Source organism: Girardinichthys multiradiatus, chromosome 4 (genome assembly GCF_021462225.1).
Source record: "Girardinichthys multiradiatus isolate DD_20200921_A chromosome 4, DD_fGirMul_XY1, whole genome shotgun sequence".
Classification (NCBI taxonomy): Eukaryota; Metazoa; Chordata; class Actinopteri; order Cyprinodontiformes; family Goodeidae; genus Girardinichthys; species Girardinichthys multiradiatus.
Window position 1 is genome coordinate 38,247,259 of NC_061797.1, and position 27,765 is coordinate 38,275,023.

The 27,765-nt window shown below is 40.6% G+C and overlaps 1 protein-coding gene across 1 annotated transcript in view; it reads left to right on the forward strand.

The window, feature by feature from the left end:
* The window catches only part of LOC124867406 (carbohydrate sulfotransferase 8-like), a 262,199-nt gene that overhangs the window by 30,768 nt on the left and 203,666 nt on the right, over window positions 1–27,765 (forward strand). Inside the window, exon 2 of the mRNA XM_047363832.1 lies at window positions 24,187–24,380. Coding sequence (XP_047219788.1) covers window positions 24,187–24,380 — 194 coding nt within the window. The remainder of the gene's footprint in view (window positions 1–24,186; window positions 24,381–27,765) is intronic.

The following is a 27,765-nucleotide window of genomic DNA, read 5'->3' on the forward strand; positions in this document are numbered from 1 at the left end:
TAACATCTGAACCACCACAACATTTATGTTATGTAGTAAATTGTGTGGTTTATTTTCTTATTAATAAAACAGCACCCATAAAAAATAAAAACTCAGAGTTTTCATATATTATTTGTCATTAGTCAGCAAACATTTAAGAGTTTTTAGCTTAATGAAACTGACAATGAGGTACATGGATCTAAATGATTTTATCCAAAAACAGCTACAAGTCCAACAAAAGAAAGGTAATCATTAATACACTGTTGATCAAAGGCTAGCTGAAATAGAAACAAACAGCTTGTGGTCAACCTAAGGAAACAAGAAATGGCAATAGAGTAGGAAAGAGAGAAGAGGAAGGGAGCATAAATACACTCTGGGGCTGATAAGACACAGCTGAAAACAAAGAAGACTATTACAGGAGCAGACCAGCAGAGGAAGTAAAACGTTATTTGACATCTGAGAGCAGAGACTACCAAAATAAGACAGTAGCTAAAGGGAATTACAATTAATACTGCTTCAAAAATTAATCTAAGATGTAGAAAAAAAAAACTAAACTATGATTTTCACTAATCACAGTGTTCAAACTAGGCTCCACACTGGAAACAGAACAATAAATCTACTGCTACCCCCCAGTACAATGACAGTAAAGACTATTCTATTCTGTGTTATAAAGCAAAATGACCCAGAAAAAAAGCGTTAATCAGAAAAGCTCCTAAAAGGCATAGAAAGCCAAGTAGCCAGCAAAAATGTCAGTATTTTGAAAGCAATAATATAATAATAATAATGACTAATAATATAAGCAGCTTTAGTCGTAATTGATGGCCTATAAAAAGTTTTCTCATTATGAAGGCATCACACAAAAAACGTGATGATGGATGAAAGCAAAGAGCTCTCCCAGAATTGCAACCTAGATATTTGAATCCAGCAGCTTCTTGGTGAAAGGCAAGCTGCTATCAACTGTACGACTGTGCAGCTCCTTCTCAACCCTGTTGTTGCCAAATATACTAATTGCATAATGATCTGATGATTACAGACATATTTCCAAACTTCTGAATGTTCCAGTGAGCACCGTCAGGACCTTAATCTTGAGGTGAAAAGATCATAATTTCATCATATAGCGGCCAGGCCCAGATTCTTCTTATAGGACTCCTGTCAGAGGAGTCAAAACAATAATAAGACAAGTTGCAACGGAGCCAAAGACCACTCACAGAAAGCTTCAGATCTGGATTGGCAGAGAGTGTTTATCCATTTAAACTAATTAATGAACTCAACCTCCATGGTCTCCATTTTCACTGCACAAGAGTTCTTTGCTGAGGAAAAAGTATGTGAAATTGCGTTTAAAATATGTTGCAGGACATTTGGAGATGTCATTGAAATACTGAGAGAATATGATCTGGTCAGACGAGACCATAATGCAACTCTTTGTTAAGCCCGATAATCATCGGGCTTGAATCCGTTGAAAATTAATTGAAAGAACTGAATAGAAGATGCCTTTAGAACCTTTAGGATTTTAGACAATTTGCCTGAATGAATAGGTCAAAAATAATTCCTGAGCAATGTATGTCACTCATTTCTCCCTACATGAAATGTTTTGTCAAGTTGTAATTACAAAGAACAAAGTAATTAATACATTTCAGTAATTAATCCTTGTTGCCTGCACCATTTCAATCACTTGTGTTGGATCAAGAACTTATCCATAACATGCAGAACACTGGCCACTGAGGACTGGAATTTTAAACCCCTGACAATATTTATTGACTACTTTGTGCTGATTTCTTATATGTTTGGATTACTTCAGTTCTCACAGAGATCTAGTGTAAATGTTATGACAATAACCCATTTTGAAAAATATTTACAGTGCCTTGCGAAAGTACTCGGCCCCCTTGAACTTTTCAACCTCTTGCCACATTTCAGGCTTCAAACATAAAGACATAAAATTCAAATTTTTTGTGAAGAATCAACAACAAGTGGGACACATTTGTGAAGTGTAATGAAATTTATTGGATGTGTCAAACTTTTTTAACAAATAAAAAACTGAAAAGTGGGGCAGGCAATATTATTCAGCCCCCTTGCGTTAATACTTTGTAGCACCACCCTTTGCTGCAATTACAGCTGCAAGTCGCTTGGGGTATGTCTCTATCAGTTTTGCACATCGAGAGACTGAAATTCTTGCCCATTCTTCCTTGCAAAACAGCTCGAGCTCAGTGAGGTTGGGTGGAGAGCGTTCATGAACAGCAGTCTTCAGCTCTTTCCACAGATTCTCGATTGGATTCAGGACTTTCACTTGGCCATTCCAACACCAGGATACGTTTATTTGTGAACCATTCCATTGTAGATTTGGTTTTATGTTTTGGATCATTGTCTTGTTGGAAGATAAATCTCCGTCCCAGTCTCAGGTCTCTTGCAGACTCCAACAGGTTTTCTTCCAGAATGGTTCTGTATTTGACCCCATCCATCTTCCCATCAATTTTTACCATCTTCCCTGTCCCTCCTGATGAAAAGCAGGCCCAAACCATGATGCTGCCACCACCATGTTTGACAGTGGAGATGGTGTGTTCAGGGTGATGAGCTGTGTTGCTTTTACGCCAAACATATCGTTTTGCATTGTGGCCAAACAGTTCGATTTTGGTTTCATCTGACCAGAGCACCTTCTTCCACATGTTTGGTGCGTCTCCCAGGTGGCTTGTGGCAAACTTTAAACAAGACTTTTTATGGATATCTTTGAGTAATGGCTTTCTTCTTGCCACTCTTCCATAAAGGCCAGATTTGTGCAGTGTACGACTGATTGCTTTCCTATGGACAGACTCTCCCACCTCAGCTGTAGATTTCTGTAGTTCATCCAGAGTGATCATGGGCCTCTTGGCTGCATCTCTGATCAGTCTTCTCCTTGTTCGAGATGAATGTTTAGAGGGACAGCCGGGTCTTGGTAGATTTGCAGTGGTCTGATACTCCTTCCATTTCAATATGATTGCTTGCACAGTGCTTACACGTCCAATAAATTTCATTCCATTTCACGATTGTGTCCCACTTGTTTATTCTTCACAAAAAAATTTAAATTTATATCTTTATGTTTGAAGCCTGAAATGTGGCAAGAGGTAGACCAACTCAAGGGGGCCGAGTACTTTTGCAAGGCACTGTACTTAGGAAAACATTTAAATGTTTAATACTTATGGTCCCTGCTGTGACAATTTCCTCTGGAACTGCATAGAAAAGCATATATCTTACCTATGTAACATTCTGGAAAGAGGCTGGTCCAACTAATGACTAAGGAGGAAAAAATAGGTTACATCAGTCAATTTGAAAACAGAATTGTAGAAAGGGACAGCAAGTGTGAAGAAGCAACAGGTGAAAACAGTTCACAGGCCTTTATGGTTGCAGATCAGTCTGACTGAGCAAGGTCCCTGTGGGACTCTTTGAGGACTCATACTGAAGTGGTGAAACTGAGAAAACTCCAAGGATTGAGCAGATGGCTGGTGGCCAGAATGAAAATGGAACTGGTGAAGCAGGAGCTGTTCATTGTGTCTGCGCGTCCTCTCAGATTAGAAGACAAGGATGCAAACATGACCAGAGATGCAGGAGCCTATAGGTAGAATCCAGCAAAATATGCATCTTATGTCAGTAGAGGCAGGTCTGTCTGGACTTTCTCAGAGATGGGATCCTGATTTGGCAGAGAAGGTCAGTGAATACTCTGAAGGAAGGCAAAATAGCTAAGACAAGACCACTGTTACAATTGATAAATGCTGCTGGTCGTTCTTTGGCATATTTAAGTGTCTACATAGAATCACTACAATTGAATGACAATAATGGTGAAAGGTATTTTTTCAAGCTATTTTGTCTTCTTGTGGCAAACTTTGTGCATATTTCTTTATTTTCCAATTATATGAAAATATTTAAATATGCTTATTCTACTGAAGACATTGGTTTTATTTGCCTTGTAAAACTAGCTACTGCCCTGTAACTTTTAGATACATCTCCACTCCAACACAGCTGAATCAGATGATTGAATTACCTCTACAGCTTGCCTTCAAGTTTGGCATAATTCAGGTGTGTTGAAGCAGGGATGTTTCTAAAAGTTGCAGAACAGTAGCCGTTGAGGACTGGAGTTCGAGACCCCTGATCTGAACAGATTAAAAGAGATTTTGCATAAATTGTCTCCTAAAATTTACCAAGTACTGAGAATTTATTTAAGATTAGTAGTGGCAATTTTTCAAAAGGTTTCTTACATAAAAGCAAATCGGTGTTTTTAGAGTTTGCCTGTATCTCTTGAAATATAGAACAAAATAGTTAGATAAACAAAGAAACATGGTAATATGAAATAATCTGTATGACTATATTTTGAGCAACAATCTATTGAACCTGCAGTGCACAAAGATGAGGCTGTTATGATTTGGGGTTTTTTAGTTTCAGGTTTTTTCCTTATATGTTTTTCACTGCTCAAGTTTTGAATCATGCTTTTGTTTATTATTTTTCTGGTCATGTTTTAGTCTTGTTCATGTTTTGTCAAGTTTTGTTTGTATATTAGAGTCTCTGTTTTTGCCGCAGCTAGGTTTTGTTCTGTCTGTCAATTAAGTTTATTTGGTTCACCTGCACCATGTTAATCAGTTTTTTTTTCCACCTGTACCATGCTCCATTTATACACACCTGTTCAGTTATTTGTCGCGGAAACATTTCTCATGCTCATGTCTTGTTCGCAAACCTAGTCTTGTCTTTTTGATCATGCCGTGCCTGTCTTGCCTGCCCGTTTGTTTTGTTCCTGCTGAGTGTGAGTTTTTGTAATTAAACCTTTTTTCACTTACCATCACGATGCCTGCTCGTCTGCATTCTGGGGTCCTATATCTCGTAAACCCTAACAGAGGCATAAAACTTCATCCTCGCTGCCTGTGCGATCTCCCTCTAAAAATGAATCAGGCTCTGTCTCCTTGCTTTCCAGCAAGGAGACATTCACGCATGATGCCTCTCCTGACTGGTTCCCGTCTGGGAAGTGCCATGTTGGAGCACGGCGTTTTTGTTAAGCTCTCACTCCTCCTGGGCGGAACTGAAAGTAGGTTAATGCAATTTATTTTGAAAGTTCCAGAAATGTTCTTACTGGCCTTTAAGGTTGTAACCCATGGCTGGGGTCCCAACATGTGTCTGACCAACAAAACATTTCTGATCTGAGATCATTATTTATTTTTAGTTTGATTTTGCTAATAATAATGTACACTTTTTGAATATGTAATCAATAGGATGACATGTCTAGATTAAACACCATTGTTTAGTTGTAGAGAAAGTCAGGGCAGAGACTGTGTAAACTTGTTATCAAATTCTCAACTACTGGTATAAACCCACACATGGACTAGAAAACCATCCACACTCTTTAGTCTGCAAACTCCTCACAGACCTCTTTGATGTGATGCACCAGTGTTCAGTAGTGCCTCTCCCTGCTTCCAGCATAACATATTATTTAGACATTACAATGTGGAAGAAAATACATAGATAAATACTTTACTAATCCCCAACAGATGTCCAGCAGCAACACATTCATACATAGATACATAAAAACACAAATTAAACAGTTACTAGCGAGTATCAAAGAAAGTGCACATTTAGACTGACTGTTATACAGTCCTATAGCAGAAGGAAAAAATGATCTCTTAAAGCAATGTTCTGCAATGTTCTGCAACGAATGGAGAGGAGCCTGTTGCTGTGGCTACTCCTCTGAGCAGCAGGGTGTCACGTAGAGGGTGCCTAATGTTACATAGGATGCCCTGGGTCTTCATCCTTCTTTCCAGCATAGCTCCCACTGAGTCTGCCCTCCCCCCCATCACAAAAACACACTTCCTGATCAGTTTATCCAGCTGGATACTGTCCCTTAGGGTCATACTGCCCCCCCAAGAGACCACCCCAAAAACACAGCACTGGCTACCCCAGATTGATAAAAGATGTAAAAGAACTCACTGCTCACTTTAAAAGATCTTAGCCTCCTCCAGAAATAGAGCTTACTCTGTCCTTTCTTGTACAGGGCGCTTGCCTGTGCCAATCAGTTCATCTTATGGTTGAGATGGACTCCCACATACTTGTACATTTTTACAAGTTTAATCTCCTCTCCATCAGTGGTGATTGGTTTATTGGAGGGTTTCTTGCCAAAATCAGGGATCATCTCCTTGGTCTTCAGAATGTTCAGGATAAGACCATTTCTCCTGCTCCCTTCTGTAAATGAGGAAATGACTGCTCTGTACTCCCTCTCATCCCATCCCTTTGCATATGCTACAATGGCCTTGTCATCAGAGTACTTCTGTTTATGGCATGCTGTGGATTGGTATGTATAGTCAGCCATGTAAAATGTGAAGAAAAAGGGAGACAACACAGTCCCCTGCATTGCCCCAATATTGCCCACCAGAGTTCTCGAAACACTGCTCCCCAGCCTGACATTCTGTGATGACATACAAAATGGTATCCACTTCTATTTTCTCCAGTATCTTTGACGCTGAATTGTATTGAAAGCACTCATATCAGGCTCACATAGACCCTTACCCCATCTAAAGATGACAAAGATCAGTGAAGCATAAAGAGAACATGATCAACCCCCAAATTTTGCGGATATGCAAACTGTAATGGGTCCAGTGCCTGTTCTGCCTGGGGTCTGAGGAGTCAAAGTAGTAGCCTTTCCATCAGGGCCACTGGTCTGTAGTCCTTAATCCCTGCTGGCCTTGCCACCTTGGGCACCGGTACAAGCCATGAAGTTTTCTTCTGGGCATGAACATGTCCGCTTTGGAGACTCCAGTTGAAGATGTTTGTAGGGGCAGCTCTGAAGCACAGTCCTTGCTGCATCATCAAGACCAGCAGACTTCTCAACACACACCCTCCTCAGTTCACCAAGCACCTCACCCACTCTAGAATAACCTTCACAAGGAGAAGCAGTAGAGGTGGCACTCCCGCTGAGTGGAGCAGAACAGAAGGCAGTAGTAGGTTGCAACCACCGTTGGGTGGAGCAAAACAAGAGGCAGTAGCAGAGGTGGAACAGCTGTTGGGTGGAGCAGAGCAGGAGGAAGCAGCAGCACACGTGACACAGATGCTGGGTGGAGCAGAGCATGTCAGTGGAAGTGCTGGCAGCACACTTTGGGTTGGAAATTACAATTCAGGCAGACATATGCATTTTTATGAAAACAAGCGAAAATTCATCACAAGTCATATGCAGAACACATATTGTTGTCAAATAATGTTAAATAATATAAAAAATGTGTGGTGTTTCCTTCTGCCAGTAATGCAAATATATACATATGATCTAATATTTATCACTGTTCTCCTAATCTTTAGCACTCAAATATACTTAGAAACAGAAAAAAAACCTTTTTCCCCAAGTCGATATTATTAGCCCAATATCACAAATGATAACAAGATGGAATTAGTTAATTTATAATAAGATGAAGCTGTCATTTAGTTTCAGTTTATGCTTTCAGGCATTTTGGTTTGATTTACAAACTTTGTGTGTGGTTCCTATGTGTTTATATTGATTGTGTGAAATCAATAAATGTGGTTTAAACTTTAACAAAATAAACACAGTAGGTCTACATCATTAACTTAACAATGACTCATGTCGGATGCCAAAGTGTGTTTCAAAGCAACTTGAAATTACAAATATTGATCAGAGGTGCTCTTCTAATATCCAACCAAGACTGATTTTGGAGATCCGAAATATATCCAATCTACTTTTAAAATAAAGTAAAAAAATCAGAAGAATTTCCTGACTGACTGACAGCATCATTCAGTGGCTCCATACAGCCGGAGAAAACTCCGGTCACGCCGACACTCCTTCATGCATCTTGTTAAAGACAAACTGTAACAATAGAATGATGGAAGATTTTGGTGGTTTTAAAATCATGTTCCAGATTAACAATAACCACCCCATATCTATGTGTGTCTAATAAACCTATAGCAGTAATAATCTTTATTCTTGTTGCATTCTTGCACTGTATCTCATTAAACCATCAATGTCTGTGATGCTCTGTTTGAAAATGCTACCTTGGTATTTCAGTCTGAAAAGGGCATATAGAATATAAAGGGCAAGACTGTCCACAGTGTGAGCACCATTTGAACATACATACTGTATGTGCTTATTGCATCTCAGCATGTCTTAATGTTGAAAGTGCTTTCTTATTTTGAGTATACAATCTATTACTAAAGAATACATCAAGTTACAGCCTAGTTGTTGGATTGTTCTGGGTTCAAACATTTATTGTATCAAAAATAATAATGACATTTTAAAGATATTTTTTCAAACACATACAGTAGGCTTAAACTCTAGATTTACAGACGGTGTTTTTCCTGCATTTTTAGTCTGTTGCCACTGTCTTTAAGATTGTGTCTTTAAAAAAAATAATCTTACAACTTTTACAATAGAAACACAATGTCACGGTGTGGTTTTGGGTTGGACCAAAGTGCAGACAATAGCTTGGCAGCCGCATCTTAGTTTATTCTCAAAAGGTCAAAAACGTAACAAAACACTGCAGGTATGAATCAGAGTCAAAATCCAAAAACTTACAAAACACTGAGGGTACTCATGGCAAAACGTAGCATAGGTTTCCAAGCGAAGCATAAACAAAGCATAGTCATGGTAGGGAAAGGGGTAGTGATGAACACAAGGAACCAGCGATGAACAGAGACAGCAAACCAACTAATATACTGGGGAAAAGACAAAGGCAGGTAATCAAGGAAACTAAGAACAGGTGTGACAAGGAGGCAGGGAAGCAGAAGGAACAGGTGAAACAAATACAAAGGCTGAGGAAGAGTGAAAGGACTAAATAAATAGAAAACACAAACTAAGCAAGATAATAAATCAGAGGAGGAAATAAAGAACTAGAATAACTATGAACTAAAAAGTAAACAGATAAACTAGAGGGAAACAGAAACAAAAACAATAACCTAAGAAATAAACAAGAGCCCATTAGAAGAGTCTAAATTACAAAATACACAAACCAAACATAAACAATAACTAAAGCTGGAATAAGAACAAATACCAAACCATAACTAAACACAGAGATACTAAATAAGAATCCAAGGGTGAATAATAATAATAATAATAATAATAATAATAATAATACAAAAAATAAGAAAGCAACAACAAAAGGAACTAAGAGTTAGAGGAACACAATACACACAAGGAGAAGGTAGAGGGATGAAAAGAAACTAATAAACATGATACCAAAACAAACTAGAAAACAACTAAACAAAAGTAAAACACAAAACCACAAATTAAGTCCACAAATGTCAAACCTGACATAACCCCCCCTGAAGGTCAGATTCCAGACGACCTCTGGGAACTCTGGGAACCTTCCAAGGTGGAGGGAGGCCTTGGAAGGAGGGCAAGAGTCCGAAACACAAAACAACCCACCCAGGGTGTGTGGAGGGAGGCCTTGGGAGGAGGGCAAGAGTCCAAAACAAAATATCTCCCAAAAAACAAAATAAAACAGAGTCCATAATCCCTGGAACGAGAACAAAAATCCAGGAGTTCGATGATCAGGAGGCCTGCGACGACTAAGCCAACGAAGTAGCTGAAGATCAGGAGGCCTGCAACGATGTAGCCAGCAAAAGAGCCGATGATCCGGAGGCCGGCGACGACGTAGCCAGCGAAGAGGTCAATGATCCAGAGGCCGGCAGTGACAGAGATGCAGGCGTCTAGGAGGCCGGCGGCGACACCAGCGATGAAGGAGCCGATGATCCGGAGGCCTGCGGTGGAGGAGCCAACGAAGTGGCAGGCGCCTCGGAGGCCTGCGGCGAGGAAGCAGGCACCAAGGAGGCCGACGGTGAAGAAGCAGGGGTCTAGGAGGCCCTCGGCCAGGCGGTCGGCTGAGCAGAGCACTTTCGGAGCAGGTGGTCAGGAGGTCGACCACAATTCCCAGAGGAACCCACGAAGCGAGATCTTTGGAGGTCTGCGGCGAGGATGCAGGCGCCTCGGAGGTCTGCGGCGAGGATGCAGGCTGCCTGGAGTCCAGCAGCGGAGATGCCAGGCAAACCCACGAAGCGAAGAGTCAGGCAGTCTATCACGTGGCGAGATCCTCAGAGACTTGAACCTGGCGTCTGGCTTGGACCCAGGCAGAAACCCTGAAGACTTAGCCCTGGCGTCTGGCTCGGACCCAGGCTGGAACCTTGAAGACTTGGCCCTGGCGTCTGGCTCGGACCCAGGCTGGAACCTACAAGACTTGGTCCTGGCGTCCGGCTCGGACCCAGGCTTAGAGTCGTCAGGCGCATGGTCTGTCATAAAGTCAGTCGTCAAATAGTCGGGCTGTGGTGTGTCAGGCAACAAAGGAAAAAGGTCAGGCAAAGCGTCAGGCCCTGAATCAGGCTGTAGTGTGTCTGGCACCTCGTAGTCTGGCTTTGGGTCAGGCGCTTCGTAGTCAGGCTGTAAGCCTGGTCTAACATGGTTGGACATAAAGTCTGGTGCCAAAGGCCAAAAGTCAGTCGAGGAGTCTGGTGCCAAAGGCCAAAAGTCCATCGTGGAGTCAGTTGTCACAAAGCCAGGTAGCGGGTCCGGCGCCTCAAAAGTCAGGCTTTGGTGTGTCTGGTGCCACATAGTCAGTCGTAAAGTCAGTTGTGCCAGGAGCACTGGTCTGAGGCAATCTGTCCTCGGACCTTTCAGGAAACTCAGGAACTTGAGAGGGGGGTGGTCCGTCCTCGGACCCCTCAGAAAATCCTGGAACGTGATGCGGAGGCTCTGTAGACCCAGCGGCGGCCGGCTGAAGCTCAGTAAGCTTGGCTGCGTGTTGGGGCTCAGGAGACTTAGCTGAGTCCAGAGGCTCGGCTGCAAGCTGTGAGTCCAGAGGCTCGGCTGCATGCTGTGAGTCCAGAGGCTCGGCTGCATGCTGTGAGTCCAGAGGCTCGGCTGCATGCTGTGAGTCCAGAGGCTCGGCTGCATGCTGTGAGTCCAGAGGCTTGCCTGCATGCTGTGAGGCGATGGCGGCGATGACGACGGCGGTGGCGTGAGGAGGTGGAGGTGGCTGAGTCTGTCGGAGGTAAACAGGAGCGAATCCGACCCGGTATGAGGACTGGAGATACCGGCGTCGGTAGGCTTAATCCGGTTACCTCCATTTCCTGGAGCAACAAGGGCGAAGGTAATATCTCCAGCTCTTCACTATGCAGTTTCCTCAATTCCTCCTCCTGCTGTCGTATCCACTTATTCAGCTCTTTAGCTTTGTCTGCTTGGCCCTGATGGCTGGTTACTAATGTCACGGTGTGGTTTTGGGTCGGACCAAAGTGCAGACAAGAGCATGGCAGCCGCATCTTAGTTTATTCTCAAAAGGTCAAAAACTTACAAAACACTGCAGGTACTCATGGCAAAATGTAGCATAGGTTTCCAAGCGAGGCATAAACAAAGCATAGTCATGGTAGGGAAAGGGGTAGTGACGAACACAAGGAACCAGTGATGAACAGAGACACCAAACCAACTAATATACTGGGGAAAGACAAAGGCAGGTAATCAAGGGAACTGAGAACAGGTGTGACAAGGAGGCAGGGAAGCAGAAGGAACAGGTGAAACAAATACAAAGGCTGAGGAAGAGTGAAAGGACTAAGTAAAAACACAAAACCACAAACTAAGTCCACAAATGTCAAACCTGACACACACCCTTTCTACTACAAGGGAAACAATAATCATGTCATATTTATATTGTCTGGCAAATGTAATAACACTTTTTTTAATCTTTCCAAATGTTGTCAAGCAACAACACATATTTTATTGTTTTCTATTGCGATTTTATGTCATACACCAACATGAAACAGTTCATTGTGAACTAGAAGGAAAATGATACATGGTTTTTAATATATGTGTTTAACACATGTGTGCATCTATTTTTATTCAACCTCTTCATATCCAATCCATCATCTGAAAATGAAAACAAAATGTCGCAACTGCAATCCTACCAAGATGTGGCTGTCACACTTCACTGATAGGCCAGACACAGAGAGCATTATTCAGAGAACTGGCCATAGCAACTCTGGAGCAACTCAGGTGGAAAAATCTGTTCACAGTACAACTATTAGTCATGCTACCCACAAATAAGGCCTTTATAGAGTTGGAATAAGTAGCAACTGTTAGAACCACAAGAAGTCCCGTTTGTGGTTTGCCACAAATCATGTAGGGGATATAGCAAACATGTGGAAGAAGGTACCTGCTTAGATAAGAGAATAATTTAACTTTATGGCCCATATGGAAAAAACAATATATGTGGAGGAAATGTAAACATTGTGCATCCCTCTGAATACATCATCCCCATGGTGAAACATGGTGGTTACAGCATCATACTGTGGGAACACAGTATAATGAGCCCAGAGGTTCACCACTGGGTTTTGCAAAAGCTACAATGGAATGGTTTAGAATAAAGCATATTAATGGGTTGGAGTAGCCCAGTCAAAGTCCATACCTAAATACAATTGAGAATCTGTTGCAAGACTTAAGATTTGATGTTCGTCGATGCTCTCAATCCAATAAAACTTCTGTCTCTGGGCCTCAAAGCAAGTAAAGGCATAGCTCAAATGACTTGTGGCTGTAATTGAAGTGAAAGATGGTTCTGCAAAGTATTGACTCAGGAAGAGTGAATACCAATGCGCACCACACCTTTCAGATTTGTATAATAATTTGAAAACCATGTATCATTTTCCTTTCAGTTGACAATAATGCACTACCTTGTGTTGCTCTATCATATAAATCTTAATTAAATAAATACAATAGTGAATGAATACATCACATAAAGGTAGCCCAAGGCATTCCCAGGCCAGCCAAGAGACATAGTCCTTCCAGCGTGTCCTGGGCTGTCACCTGAGCCTCCTCCCAGGGGGGACATGCCTGGAACACCTCCCGAGGAAGGTGTCCAGGAAGCATCCGGTATAGATGCCCGAGCCACCTCAACTGGCTCATCTTAATGTGGAGGAGCAGCGAGTTCCTCACCCTATCTCTAAGGGAGTGCCCGGCTACCCTATGGAGGAAGCTCATTTCAGCCGCTTGTATCCGGGATCTCGTTCTTTCGGTCATGACCCAAAGTTCATGACCATATGTGAGAGTAGGAACGTAGACAGACCTGTAAATCCAGAGTTTCACTTTTCAGCTCAGCTCTCTCTTCACCACAACAGACCAGCACAGCGCCCCCATTACTGCAGCAGCCGCACCGATCCGTCTGTCCATCTCCGGCTCCATTCTTCCCTCACTCGTGAACAAGACCCCGAGATACTTAAACTCCTCTACTTGAGGCAGGAACTCCCCTCCAACCTGAAAAGGCCAAGCCACCCTTTTCCGGTCGAGAACCATGGCCTCGTACTTGGAGGAGCTGATCTTCATCCCAGCCACTTCACACTCGGCTGCGAACCGCCCCAGCGCATGCGGTAGATCTCGGCTAGAGGGAGACAGCAGGACCACGTCATCTGCAAAAAGAAGAGACGAAATCCTCTGGTGCCCAAACCAGACCCCCTCCGGCACTTGGCTGCGCCTAGAAATCCTGTCCATAAAAGTTATGAACAGGACCGGTGACAAAGGGCAGCCCTGCCGGAGTCCAACATGCACCGGGAACAGGTCCGACTCAGTGCCGGCAATGCGAACCAAACTCCTACTCCGCCTGGTGTTGAGCAGTTAGCCATTGTGAGTCAAACAAAATGGAACTATTGTCTGTTATCACATATATAACCTGACATGAAAGTTTTGTACTTACAGAGGTGTATGTTGGCATTACAATATCACCTTACACATGCTAAAAACCTGTAGAGCCAGAGTTTAACACGGTTTTTCTCTTGACAGCAGAGACTAAACTACTAAAGAAAAGCAAAGCAAACGATAAAGGTAGACTCCAGAACACAGCTAGGCAAAGCAAGTAATTTAAACTGTATAATACCACCCTTGTTAATAAGTTTAAAAACAGAAAAAAAACATACTTAGCTATAAAAGCTAAGTTGGACAATTTCATATAAATCTTGTTAGCTAATCATCAACCATTGCCAAACTTGGATGTTATTCTGCCATATCAGCCCACCCTCCCTGTGGGGTGCGTAGACTGAATATTTCATAAAAAGACCTGTTACACAGGCAAAGCGGGTCATGGGGACAGAGGAGAACTGGCAGCCTTTCCACCTGGATGAGATCTTTCTTCTATTCAATTCAAATCAATTCAGTTTTATTTATATAGCACCAATTCACAACATATGTTGTCTCAAGGCACTTCACAACAGTCAGATACATACATTCCAATTAATCCTAACCATTGAACAGTGCAGTCGGAGTTAGTTATTTATTCAAATTGGATAAAAAACTGTTTCTATCTAAGGAAACCCAGCAGATTGCATCCAGTCAGTGACTTGCAGCATTCCCTCCTCCCGGATGAGCATGTAGAGACATTGGACAGTCACTGGCGTTGACTTTGCAGCAATCCCTCATACTGAGCATGCATGTAGCAACAGCGGAGAGGAAAAACTCCCTTTTAACAGGAAGAAACCTCCAGCAGAACCAGGCTCAGTGTGAGCGGCCATCTGCCACGACCAACTGGGGATTTGAGAGAACAGAGCAGAGACACAAAAAGAACACAGAAGCACTGATCCAGGAGTCCTTTCTATGGGAAGGGAAAGTAAATGTTAATGGATGGAGCTCCTTTAGTCATTTCACCTAGAAAGAAAGAACAGATAAACTCTGAGCCACTTTTCAAGTTAAGAGTCTGAAAGAGAGCACATAGAGTTTGTTACAGTTAAGCTCAGTCAATCGCTATGTTTAGGAGAGAGAAAGGGTTAAACACTAAAAGACAGGGCTATGTGGATCATCGGTAGAGGGTGAGCATTAAGTTGTTGCCAGCAGAAGCTCGGACGATTCCCCTCTCCACAAAGGTGTCACAGGTAGACACAGAGCCAGGTCAGGTGTGGCTTCTAGGAAGAGAATAGAGAGAACAAGGTTAAAAGCTGAAATAACAGCAAATAATGCAAAATTGGAGAGTAGTGTGAGAATGTAGCGAAGAGGGTGAAAGTGGTCGTTATGTCCTCCAGCAGCCTAAGCCTATAGCAGCATAACTACACAGATAGTTTCAGTTCAGATTATTTAGTTAAACGGCGCTTATTTACAACAATGTCGTCTCAAGGAACCCCACAAAGGGTCCCACTGATGGTCATTGTTATACTAAAAACCACAAGGATTGGGATACCTCTCTCTGTCAGACTGATTATAACCATTGGAGAAGAGAAGGGGTCATACAGGTAGCAGAAATGGAGGGTGTGTTTGCACCTCAACCATAACTGAGCCGGTTTAGGCTAAACCTGACTCCCCCTTACTCCATCCAACAGGGAGGGAGGAAGGCTCTGTGGGTAGGGTCCAAAAATTGCCATTTATGTAAAAGGTTCATCGTAGTGAATCCAAATAATTCTTTTGAATGGAAATCTTTAACTCAACTACAGAATCTAGGACTGTTCGGGCCATCTCTTATTTGGTTTGGACAAATTGGCAAAATTCCTGCTCTAGCTAATCAATCAGGATGAGATCATCTCAGACATAGGTTGAAAGTGATCACTACTAGGTAATTTAATTCCTCAGCCACGTGCTCAGGTGAGGAAATGTAAAAGATACATAGATATCTCTTTTATGCTAACAGCTGGTTGATCCTCAACAGCAGAGTAAATAAAAGGTGGCTGTTGACAAAGTATGTCTTAAGTTTAGTCAGTCAGTCATTTTCTACCGCTTATTCCATAGTGGGTCACGGGGAAGCTGGTGCATATCTCCAGCAGTCTATGGGCGAGAGGCAGGGTACACCCTGGATAGGTCGCCAGTCCATCGCAGGCCAACACACAAACAACCATGCACACACTCATTCATACACCTAAGGGCAATTTAGAGTTACCAATTAACCTAACAGGCATGTCTTTGGACTGTGGGAGGAAGCTGGAGTACCCGGTGAGAACCCACGCATGCACAGGGAGAACATGCAAACTCCATGCAGAATGGCCCCCGGCTGGGAATTGAACCCGGGACCTTCTTGCTGCAAGGCAACAGTGCTACCAACTGCGCCACCGTGGGCTGCACGGTGGCGCAGTTGGTAGCAGTTGTCTTAAGTTTAGTTTTCTTCAAAAAGAACAGTTGTGATCCATAAATGAAAAGGTAAAGAGGACGCCTGCTTGGCAAACCCATAACAATATTTAAATGCAAATGAAAACAAAACAATGCTATGGATCTCATGTTTTAAGAAATGCTCTACAAATATTTTATGCCTTTAAAAGACTGACAGGCACTGTATGGCTTTGCCCAAGCAGATAGCTAGAATTATTAATGAACATATAAGTAATATTCTGTGCAATAAGCAACTTGAAACCATAGATAATTTGTGCTTGTGCTCGTACTCGTACTCGAGTACCAGTACGAATTATCGATTTACGATTTCCTTGTAAATAAAATCTACAGTTACAATGTATCTGCATACCTGCTTACACCAACAGGGATTTTTATTGATGAAATAAAATAAATGGGGTGGTTTTCTAACAATAAGACAGAGGCAGACCAACTTTACCTGTCTTACACATGGCTTACAAGTGGCCTATTGAACATAGGGTTAAACTGCTGATTTTGTGGAAGAAGCAAAACATCCTGTTGCACTTTGAAACTTTTTGACCTGAGACGCTGAATATGTACAGCTACTAGAAATATGACTATAAGGAATATTACTTATTGGCCTAATGAATCACTTTTAATGTAAAGTACATAGGTCTCTCAATCAATGGGTGTTTTCTAATATTGTAAAATTAATATGTAAAAATATATATTTTCATAATTTCTTTTTATATTTTAGAATAAAGTGACCAAATAGTAGCAGTTTTATTGGTCAGTTTTGGTATATAATGTTGTTAAAAATAAGTTGTAGTTGAAGGATTAGTTTAGTTTATTATTTATTTGTCAGGGACCATCTCACAATGAGAAGATATGCTTTGAGCCAGACATAGCTAAAGCTTCTTTCCATCTGCAGTCCCTGGACATGTGTGCACAACAATAAAACAATTCACTGTATAAAATTAGTATTCGCTCATTCTGTGTCACCCTCTCTAAAGTTGTTTTCGTTTCTCACAAGATGATTGTTTAGACCACATTATGTCAGACATGATCTGCAGGTTTATTAGCCAATATAGAGAATAATCAGCCAGTCACAAAGACAAACACAATTTTTAGCTCTTTACAATGTGTGCAAGTATATGCTATATTTGGCATTTTGATATAAAAAGTTAAATTTGTTTCACATGTGGTGAAAAGTTCCTGTTTTTGCATGTAGAAGGTTTTCCCAGTTTTCACATGATACATGCAGATACATGATATGACTATCACATGCGAAACATGTTACTACACCATATAATTTACACATGTGAAAGGAAACATTTCACATGTTACATGTAAAATATAACTTCCACATGTTTCAAATTGAGAAATACCCCCATCTTACCCCATCACTATGGGGTGAAATAATTGGCATTCTGTTAGATTTCTTCTTATGTTTCATTATGTCAACATCAATGCATATTTTATGCCTTGAAAAGTTATGTGTGTCGTGTAAACACAGATTTAATGAATCTGTGAAGTGCTGTAATTGCTTGAGAAAGAAGCTGTAAGCAACTCTACTGGGCTGAATTTTTGTTTTGAACTTGGGCCATTCTAGTTTAGCTAAAACGCTTTTGTGCAGTTGTCACAGTAAGAAAAAAAAGCAACACTAAATAAAGAGAGCCCTACATCTCTGTCTTTTCTTTAAATCCAAGAATGTCAGTACATAACAATCATGCCTGTTTCCTGAGAAATCCATTTTGACTTTTTTTCTGTTATCCACTCATTCCTGGTTGAACATTTGCTTCTACAATTTCCCTACAGACTGACTTCACAACCATTCATATGGAAATGCAGTGTTGTCGGTAAAAAGCCAGAGAAATGGGTTTTAGAGTAGCCTTAGGAATTAAAGTCTAAATAACAAGTTTAATCCCCACAAAAGCAAAAGTTGTAATGTTACATATTGATGAGCTCCATTGTAAGGACAATTTCACTTGCGAGGATATATGAAACGTGTCACTTTCTTTTTGAAATAATTGTATTGTGACACTCTCAAACTGTGTATAAGTTGTCTGTATTTATAGTGAAGCTTTACTCTTGATCAACTAAATTCGGTTCTGGGAAACTAAATAGTTGTTTCCGATATTTTAATGCAGTGGATCTCAAAAGTGTACATGTCCCAATTGAAATGCCAGGTTTTGAAATGTAAAAGTTGAACTATAGTAAATTATTTCAGTGCCTTTTCCACATTTATTGTGACATAAATTGTGTACAATGCAACAGAAAAAAATATGCCTAATTAACATCCAGAATGCAATAATTTGCAATAATCTGGTTGCAGAACTGTGCAAACGTTTGACTTAATACTTTGTTGAAAAACATTTTAATTGAATTTTAGCATATAGTTGCTTTGAGTTCACATCTGCAATCAAATATTGTGAATCTGAAACCCTTTGTAGCTTTATCTGCCACAGTTTGTTACAAAGGACCCAGATAATATCATTGTACAAAAGAATCAGTCAGCAGAAAAGTACAAAAAAGTTTTTAACTTCTGTTTTGTTGCTGTGAAGACAGTCGTTATTAGTTTGAGAAATGTTTGACAAGACTGACATTGCAAAAACTGGATATTTCCCAAAAACTCATGGAAAGAAAAAACAACAAATGAGAGGCAGCCAACATTTGCACAGAAAGAATAAGGCAGCCACAGGAATTGTTGCAAAGTTTTATTCTAGAAGTGATGAGACTTTCCTCTATTGTCCATGTGTCTGGAATAAAAAAAAGGGTCCCAAGACAAAATATTTCTCTTGACTTCATTAGAATCTCCCAACATCCTGTGGAAGAATGTGGTGTGATCTAAAAAACACTAAATTGAACTTTTGGGCCAGAATTTCTAAATATATGTTGGCAAAAAACAACACTGTGCATCACTAAAAGTACATCATGTCTACAGTAAAACATCATGCTCTAGGGATACTTTTATGCAGGCTGAACAGTTCCCCAACAGTGCTGACTCAAAACCATGAGGTAGCAGCTAGAAGCTTAAGAGAAAGCTTCTTCAACGCACCTGAATCAAATTGCTACCAGGCCTCTGCAGAACTGAATGACATGTTGATGAGGGAATTCAGCCATTCTTCTCTGGTGGGTTGGAGAAGAGATGCATTAAAAAGTTGCAGGATAGTATATCTTGAGGACTGGAGTTGGGCACCACTTATTTAGCTTGAGTACAAACCTAAACCCAACAAAATATCTGTGGGTAGATTTGAACTTTGATAAAGACAGCATGGAAGATTAGGAGTACAACAGCTCCTCTAACTCCTCAAGAACTGTTTGAACAGACTATAGCCAAACAGGCAGGCTGAATTTTAAGAGATCTCTTTCTGCACTCTATATCTTACTAAATTCAGGATGAAGGTACAGAGTTCTTCTCTGTATGCATAACTGGTGGTGCATGCATTCATTCATTCCTTTATCAGTTAAAGTCATCAATAAGCACAAAGAATGAGATTAACATTTCCGTAAGAATGCAAAGCTACCCTGATAATTAATTCCTCATAAACCAGTTTAGTTCTGCACTGTATGTTAATGATTTTATTCATTTATTTTTGCATTAATTGTGTTTGTGATGTTATGAAAGTGTAATATGTCTGTGCAGTGTAACTCCCTCTGTCCAAGGCAAATTTCTTCCAAGGGAGTCAAATAAAGAGACTGTGAGAGCTCTTGCAAAATATATGAATATTGCCAATTAAACATGTGGCATGCTGTTGGATTCCTACAAAAAAACCTGGATGCTGTAATTGATCAAATTAAAAGGTCAATTAAAAGGTGGTTTACCACCATACTAGTTTAAGAAAGTGCACACTAATGCAACAAGGTTATTGTTCTTTTATCAGTTTTTTATTTCTTCTATCAGCTTAGTTACAGGGGTTGGACAATGAAACTGAAACACCTGTCATTTTAGTGTGGGAGGTTTCATGGCTAAAATGGACCAGCCTGGTAGCCAGTCTTCATTGATTGCACATTGCACCAGTAAGAGCAGAGTGTGAAGGTTCAATTAGCAGGGTAAGAGCACAGTTTTGCTCAAAATATTGAAATGCACACAACATTATGGGTGACATACCAGAGTTCAAAAGAGGACAAATTGTTGGTGCACATTTTGCTGGCGCATCTGTGACCAAGACAGCAAGTCTTTGTGATGTATCAAGAGCCACGGTATCCAGAGTAATGTCAGCATACCACCAAGAAGGACGAACCACATCCAACAGGATTAACTGTGGATGCAAGAGGAAGCTGTCTGAAAGGGATGTTCGGGTGCTAACCCGGATTGTATCCAATAAACATAAAACCATGGCTGCCCAAATCACGGCAGAATTAAATGTGCACCTCAACTCTCCTGTTTCCACCAGAATTATCCGTCGGGAGCTCCACAGGGAGCTCCCAATATACACGGCCGGGCTGCTATAGCCAAACCTTTGGTCACTCATGCCAATGCCAAACGTCGGTTTCAATGGTGCAAGGAGCGCAAATCTTGGGCTGTGGACAATGTGAAACATGTATTGTTCTCTGATGAGTCCACCTTTACTGTTTTCCCCACATCCAGGAGAGTTACGGTGTGGAGAAGCCCCAAAGAAGCGTACCAGCCAGACTGTTGCATGCCCAGAGTGAAGCATGGGGGTGGATCAGTGATGGTTTGGGCTGCCATATCATGGCATTCCCTTGGCCCAATACTTGTGCTAGACTACCGTCTACCGAACCATTCTTGAGGACCATATGCATCCAATGGTTGAAACATTGTATCCTGAAGGCGGTGCTGTGTATCAGGATGACAATGCACCAATACACACAGCAAGACTGGTGAAAGACTGGTCTGATGAACATGAAAGTGAAGTTGAACATCTCCCATGGCCTGCACCGTCACCAGATCTAAATATTATTGAGCCACTTTGGTGTGTTTTGGAGGAGCGAGTCAGGAAACGTTTTCCTTCACCAGTATCACGTAGTGACCTGGCCACTATCCTGCAAGAAGAATGGCTTATAATCCCTCTGTGCAGGACTTGTATATGTCATTCCCAAGATGAATTGATGCTGTATTGGCCGCAAAAGGAGGCCATACACCATACTAATAAATTATTGTGGTCTAAAACCAAGTGTTTCAGTTTCATTGTCCAATCCCTGTAGTTTTTCAGTTGAGTTGAACAGGATACCAGGGAAGACATGAAAGGTGGAAAATTATGTATTATCAACTCATTTTTTATGTCACAAATATCTGCCATGTTTTCTGGTGTTGGACCACTTGTTGCTGAGTATTGGACTATCCGCACGTTGTTGGACGTCACTGTGCCTCTCCAATGGCATCGGCCATTTTGTATCCAGGACAGCCCGCTCCTACATATCCCATCGAGCATTGCGACTGATATGACTGGGCGTCCCAAGTCTGACGTCACAGGACGCTATATAGGAAGGCGCCCATTTTGAACACATGCCTTCAGCTGGAGATCGTGACCCGATCACCAACATCTGAAGCATCACCTGGAGAAGAAGAGTCCTGAGTGGATTTATTTTATTCTCTCTCGTTGGCCAACGAACAATTCATAACTGAGGTTTCTGGACTAGGAAGGCCAGAAATTTCACTTTGCCGATCGAAGACGTGAGTTTAACACGTAACTAAAAACACGGAGTTCGAGGAAACGAACCGCCACCGTGTTTCATCCCTAGTCGACTGCTGATGGTCAGATCCTATTTTTCCTTTTCATCAAGAAGGCCAAAGGACGGGGACTGACCACTTTCTTGGAGTTTAACTGTGGACACGCAGCAACGCTTCAAACCCCCCCCCTTTTCCTCTCACTCGCTGCCCCAGAAGGAAACTTCACCAAGTAAAACCCATCCTTTATTTTTATTTCTTTATTAGAAGGCCTGGGCAGGGTCAGAGGTTGTAGTGCGATGATAATCGCTAGTTAGGATCTCATGTGTTCTGAATAATATGTGCATGTAACTTTGTTATTGAAACTTTGATGTGTTATTTTGATATCTGGAGCCGCTGCGTTCCTAGCTCTGTGCGTGTTTTACCACCTGAGAGTCAACGCAGGTGCGTTGTAAGACTGGACTGTTAAAATAACCTCATGGTAAAATTCTCCATTTTCCTTTGTCTCCAATATCACTGCTCGCTAGCTTGCCGCCAAAAGCTTTACAACCCTTTGTCTGCTCAGGAGTTGGGGGAAGTTTTATGGTCAGAATAACTGAGTTACAGTTAGAGTTGCGCCCCCCACTTTCCACTCACTTACCTCTTCGTCATATTCTCAATTTTGCCATAACTGCTGGTTGATTCAATACACACCCACTGCTGTTTTCTTTATTTTTGCTTAGTTAGATGTGTTCCCCTTGTTATGTAGAATTTTGCATGTTGAGTAGGTGAAGATGAATAAATATCCACATAGATAAAGAGAGAGCGTTTTGTGTTCATTGTGTGCGAAAGTGATTTGTCAGTCAAGATAAGGTTAAAGTTCCCCACGTTTCGGCAGAAACGGTCGATTAAACAGTGACATCTCCGGCAATAGTTATTAATTATTACGGAGTATTTAACGGTTGTAATTGTCAAAGGCGTTGAGCCACAATTACAACACCAGAAACATCTCTGGTCTCCATTCATAAATGAGGATTTGGACAGAGCCGGAGATGGACAGAAATTGATTTTGTCAAATTATGATTTTAATTATAACTATTGATCAAGATTAATCAATCAAAAATCATAACCCCCAACACTGGGCTTTGAACTCCTTTGAGAGTCACACACAGGATAAAATATCAATGCTACTAAAGTAACTTTAAATCTTATAAAAATTAAGGACAATTTTTTGAACACAAGTAAACCAGGGCAGTTTATTGGCATAAAAACCCAACTTTATTCTACTAACACAAGTTTAAAATCCTCATCTTACTGGCTGTAATGAAAACCACCTCAGTTGATTTTCTGTCCTTTTTGCCTGTCCTCTGTTCCATCCTCATATTCAGATTTGTAACTCCATGTGGTATTTTATTTACTTTTCTTAATTATACCCCTCATTTCTAATGAGCCAGTTTGTAAGAAGTGTCCAAGGTTATTTTACCAACATAACTCCAAAAACAATATTCTTCTCATTAGTGTCCCACAATATTTTTCAGCCTCTTATTGTCTTTTTTCTCTTGACAAAAAATGCTGCTGTGATTTACACACTATACATATCTGTTGAAGGTTTATATACACAGCATGTCAAAAATGTCATTTTTGACATTTGGAGCCTTCATGGGTACATTTTCCTAGGGTAAATGATCATAACCAGTAACTTTTATCAATATTTAAAAACAAGATTTTGATGCATTTGTGTGGATTTTTAATTTATGTGCAAATCTTAAATATATGCAAAGATATCCTACTGATATTGTTAATTATTCCTTAGAGCATTGTACCTTGACCACGGAAGTTTTGCTGTCACCAGTTTTCCATTTAATTTAATGTGGAAATATGACCACTTTTCTTGGCAGAACTAGCAAAGCTTAAATAAAGTGGTTGGATTCATTGGTCGGCTCTTCCTTTTCTTGCCAGATCATAAAAACACTGAGCTATCTGACCATAATGACAAGTGTGTTTGTTTGGAAGAGTCAAGGTAGGGGTTTCAAGAACAAACCATCAAACATGTTTATGATAGCATCATAATGGGGGCTGTTTTGAAACCAGATGTACCTAATGCTGGATAGTATAATAAATAATAATATAATATAACATCCCCTCAACTTAACAGCAAGATGGTTGACACTTGAACCAACAAGCAGTCATCCCAGCACACACACCCATACTGTATAAAGTAAAGGGAGTGAATACAAACACGTCACACTTTTCAGATTTCTATTTAGAAAAAAAAATAAATCTTTAAACATTCAGAATTTTGCTTCCTTTTCATAATTAGGCACCACTTTGCACTAATAAAAAATCCTAATAAAATAGAATGACGTTTGTTGACATGTGACAAAATGTGACCAAGTTCAAAAACACTGCATGTTATTTTTAAATAAAAATATGTGTCATGATGAAAACTATACAAGTTTTTCAGACTTGTTTTCAATAGTGATACTACTGCCTACCGCTTCTTTTTGCATTGCTATTAAGATGGATTAGACTGTAAACAACTTGGTCGTTATTTCTCTCTTTTTCAATATTTCCTCAGAACCTATTATATACGCACCTTACTGTGCCGCATCATGGTGTGGATGAAGTTAAGGATGGAGATGGATTCCCTCTGGATACGACTGCGAAGAATGCCACGTAGCTATTGGTTCATCCTGCTGTTTGGAGTTGGAGGTGCGCTTCTCTTCCTTCACCTAGAGGACCTGTCGGAAATGCTCCTGCAGCAAGGCCCTGGTTAGTCTCTACTTTTTGGGGTAAAGTTTGATAAGAATGACTGCTCATAGATGGATACTCACAAATACACTGTGCCCGGCTTACCCTGCTTACTAATAAACTAAATAGAAACCACTTTCTGTTGACAGCAGCTGATAAAGCTCAGCCTGAAAATTTACTCGATTTAATAACACAGGTATTGCCTTGCATATCATGTATTATATGCCTATTCAACATGGTCTATTGAAGTTAATGGTGGAGGCTATAAGGAAATAATTTCATTTCAATTTTTTTCAATGAGGAATATGAAGAATTTCAGTTAAGGCTCCACCACAGAACAAATGAAATTATAAAATAGATATACCACCAGGGGTGTTTTTAGGGTCTTGAAGCATTGGGAATTTTAGCCCAGGTCCTGAATAGTTTAATTTTCATAAGACAGCGGCCCAGTTTATAAGTAATTTTGAATTAAACAATCATAGGACATGTCAATTCAATTCAATTCAGTTTATTAATATAGCGCCAATTCGCTACATGTTGTCTCAAGGCACTTCACAAAAGTCAGATACATACATTCCAATTAATCCTAACCATTGAACAGTGCAGTCAGATTCAGTTATTTATTCAAATTGGATAAAAGGTTTTTCTACCTAAGGAAACCCTGCAGATTGCATCGAATCAGAGATTTGTAGCAGTCACTCCTCCTGGATGAGCATGTAGCAACAGTGGACAGTCACTGGCGTTGACTTTGCAGCAATCCCTCATACTGAGCATGCATGTAGCGACAGTGGAGAGGAAAAACTCCCTTTTAACAGGAAGAAACCTCCAGCAGAACCAGGCTCAGTGTGAGCGGCCATCTACCACGACTGACTGGTGGTTTGAGAGAACAAAGCAGAGACACAAAAAGAACACAGAAGCACTGATCCAGGAGTACTTTCTATGGGAAGGAAAAGTAATTGTTAATGGATGTAGCTCCTTTAGTCGTTTCATCTAGAAAGAAACAACAGATAATCTCTGAGCCAGTTTTCAAGGTTAGAGTCTGAAATAGAACACATATAATTAGTTACAGTAAAAGCTCAGTCAATTGCTATGTCTAGGAGAGAGAAAGGGTTAAACACTGAAAGACAGAGCCATGTGGATCATCGGTAGAGGGTGAGCATTAAGTTGTTGCCAGCAGACGCTTGGACGATGCCGCCCTCCAGAAAGGTGTCATAGGTAGACACAGAGTCAGGCCATGTGTAGCTTCTAGGAAGAGAAAAGAGAGAGAACATAAAGTGAAAACCTGAAATAACAGCAAATAATGCAAAATTGGAGAGTAGAATGAGAATGTAGCGAAGAGGGTGAAAGTGGTCATTATGTCCTCCAGCAGCCTAAGCCTATAGCAGCATAACTACAGAGATAGCTCAGGATAAACTAAGCCACTCTAGCTATAAGCTTTATCAAAAAGGAAAGTTTTAAGCCTAGCCTTAAAAGTAAACAGGGTGTCTGCCTCATGGACTAAAGCTGGGAGCTGGCTCCACAGGAGAGCGGCCTGATAACAAAAGGATCTGTCTCCCATTCTACTTCTAGAGACTCTAGAAACCACCAGTAGACCTGCAGTCTGAGAACAAAGTGCCCTGTTAGGAACAAATGGAACAATCAGATCTCTGATGTATTATGGAGCTAGATCCTTCAGGGCGTTATATGTGAGGGGGAGAATTTTAAATTATTTTCTGGGTTTAACAGGGAGCCAATGAAGGGAAGCTAAAATAGGAGAAATATGATCTCTCTTTTTAATTTTCATCAAAACTCTTGCTGCAGCATTTTGAATCAGCTGAAATATTTTAACTGCATTTTGTGGACATCCTGATAGTAAAGAATTACAATAGTCCAGCCTTGAAGTAACAAATGCATGGACTAGTTTTTCATCATCACTCCTGGATAGGATATTTCTAATTTTGGCAATGTTCCGGCGGTGAAAGAAGGAAATCCTAGAAACCTGTTTAATATGGGATTTAAATGACATGTCCTGGTCAAAAATAACACCAAGGTTTTCTACTTTATCACCGGGGTCAAATTAATGCCATCCAGGTTAAGTGATCGACTAAGCAGTTTCTTTTTTAAAGACTCCAGTCCAAAGACGACAACTTCTGTCTTGTCTGAATTTAGAAGCAGAACATTTTAAATCATCCAAGTTTTTATGTCTTCAAGACACGCTTGTAGTCTATCTAACTGGTTGGGCTCATCAAGATTTATGAATAAGTAAAGCTGAGTATCATCAACATAACAGTGAAAATGTATCACATTCTGCTTGATAATTTTACCTGTGGAAGCATATATATAGTAAAGATAATTGGCCTAAGTTCTGAACCCTGTGGTACTCCACAATTAAACATGGAGTTTAAAGATGATTTATCATTGACATGGACAAACTGGAATCTGTCAGACAAATAAGGTTTAAACCAGCCTAGCGCTGTTCCCCTGATCCGTACAGAATATTCCAGCCTTTCTAAGAGAATATTGTGATCGACTTTATCAAATGCAGCCCTGAGATCTAACACAAGTCCATTATCTGAGACCATTAGAATATCATTAGTGACTTTCAGCAGGTCTGTTTCAATGCTATGATGAGCTTCTTTGAAGCCTGACTGAAACTCTTCAAACAGGTCATTGCTGTGTAAATGCTCACACATTTGATTAGCAACTATTTTCTCAAGAATTTTAGATAAGAATGGAAGATTGGATGTAGGTCTGTAATTTTTCAAGTTATCTCGATCAAGTGAAGGTTTCTTAAGTAAAGGTTTAATTACAGCTACCTTAAAAGCTTGTGGTACATATCCATTTACTAAGGATAGATTAATCATATCTAAAATGGGGCTGGTAATCAGCAGGAACACTTCCTTAAACAATTTAGTTGTGATTGGGTCTAACATACAAGTTGAAAGTTTAGATGAAGCTAATATGTCTGATAACTCAGGAAGCTCCACAGGATCAAAACAGTCCAAACACACATCAAGTTCTACAGTTACCTCCAATGTTGTCTCACTTTCTGAGGATGAAGTAATCATCTTCAGGAGTATGTCAAAAATTTTATTTTTAATAGAATTAGTTTTATTTAAGAAGAATCCCATAAAGTCATGACTACTGAGAGCTAAGGGAATGGATGGCTCAACAGAGTTATGACTCTGTGTAAGTTTAGCAGCTGTACTAAAGAGAAACCTAGGATTATTCTTGTTCTCTTCTATTAATGATGAGAAATAAGCTGTTCTGGCTTGGCGAAGTGTCTTTTTATACAACAGTAGGCCATTTTTCCAGATTACGTAGGAATCCTCTAGGTGTGTAGAGCGCCATTTTCTCTCCAGTTTTCTAACTATACACAACTCTGAATTAAACCAGGAAGCCAGCCTCCTATGAATAATTACCTTCT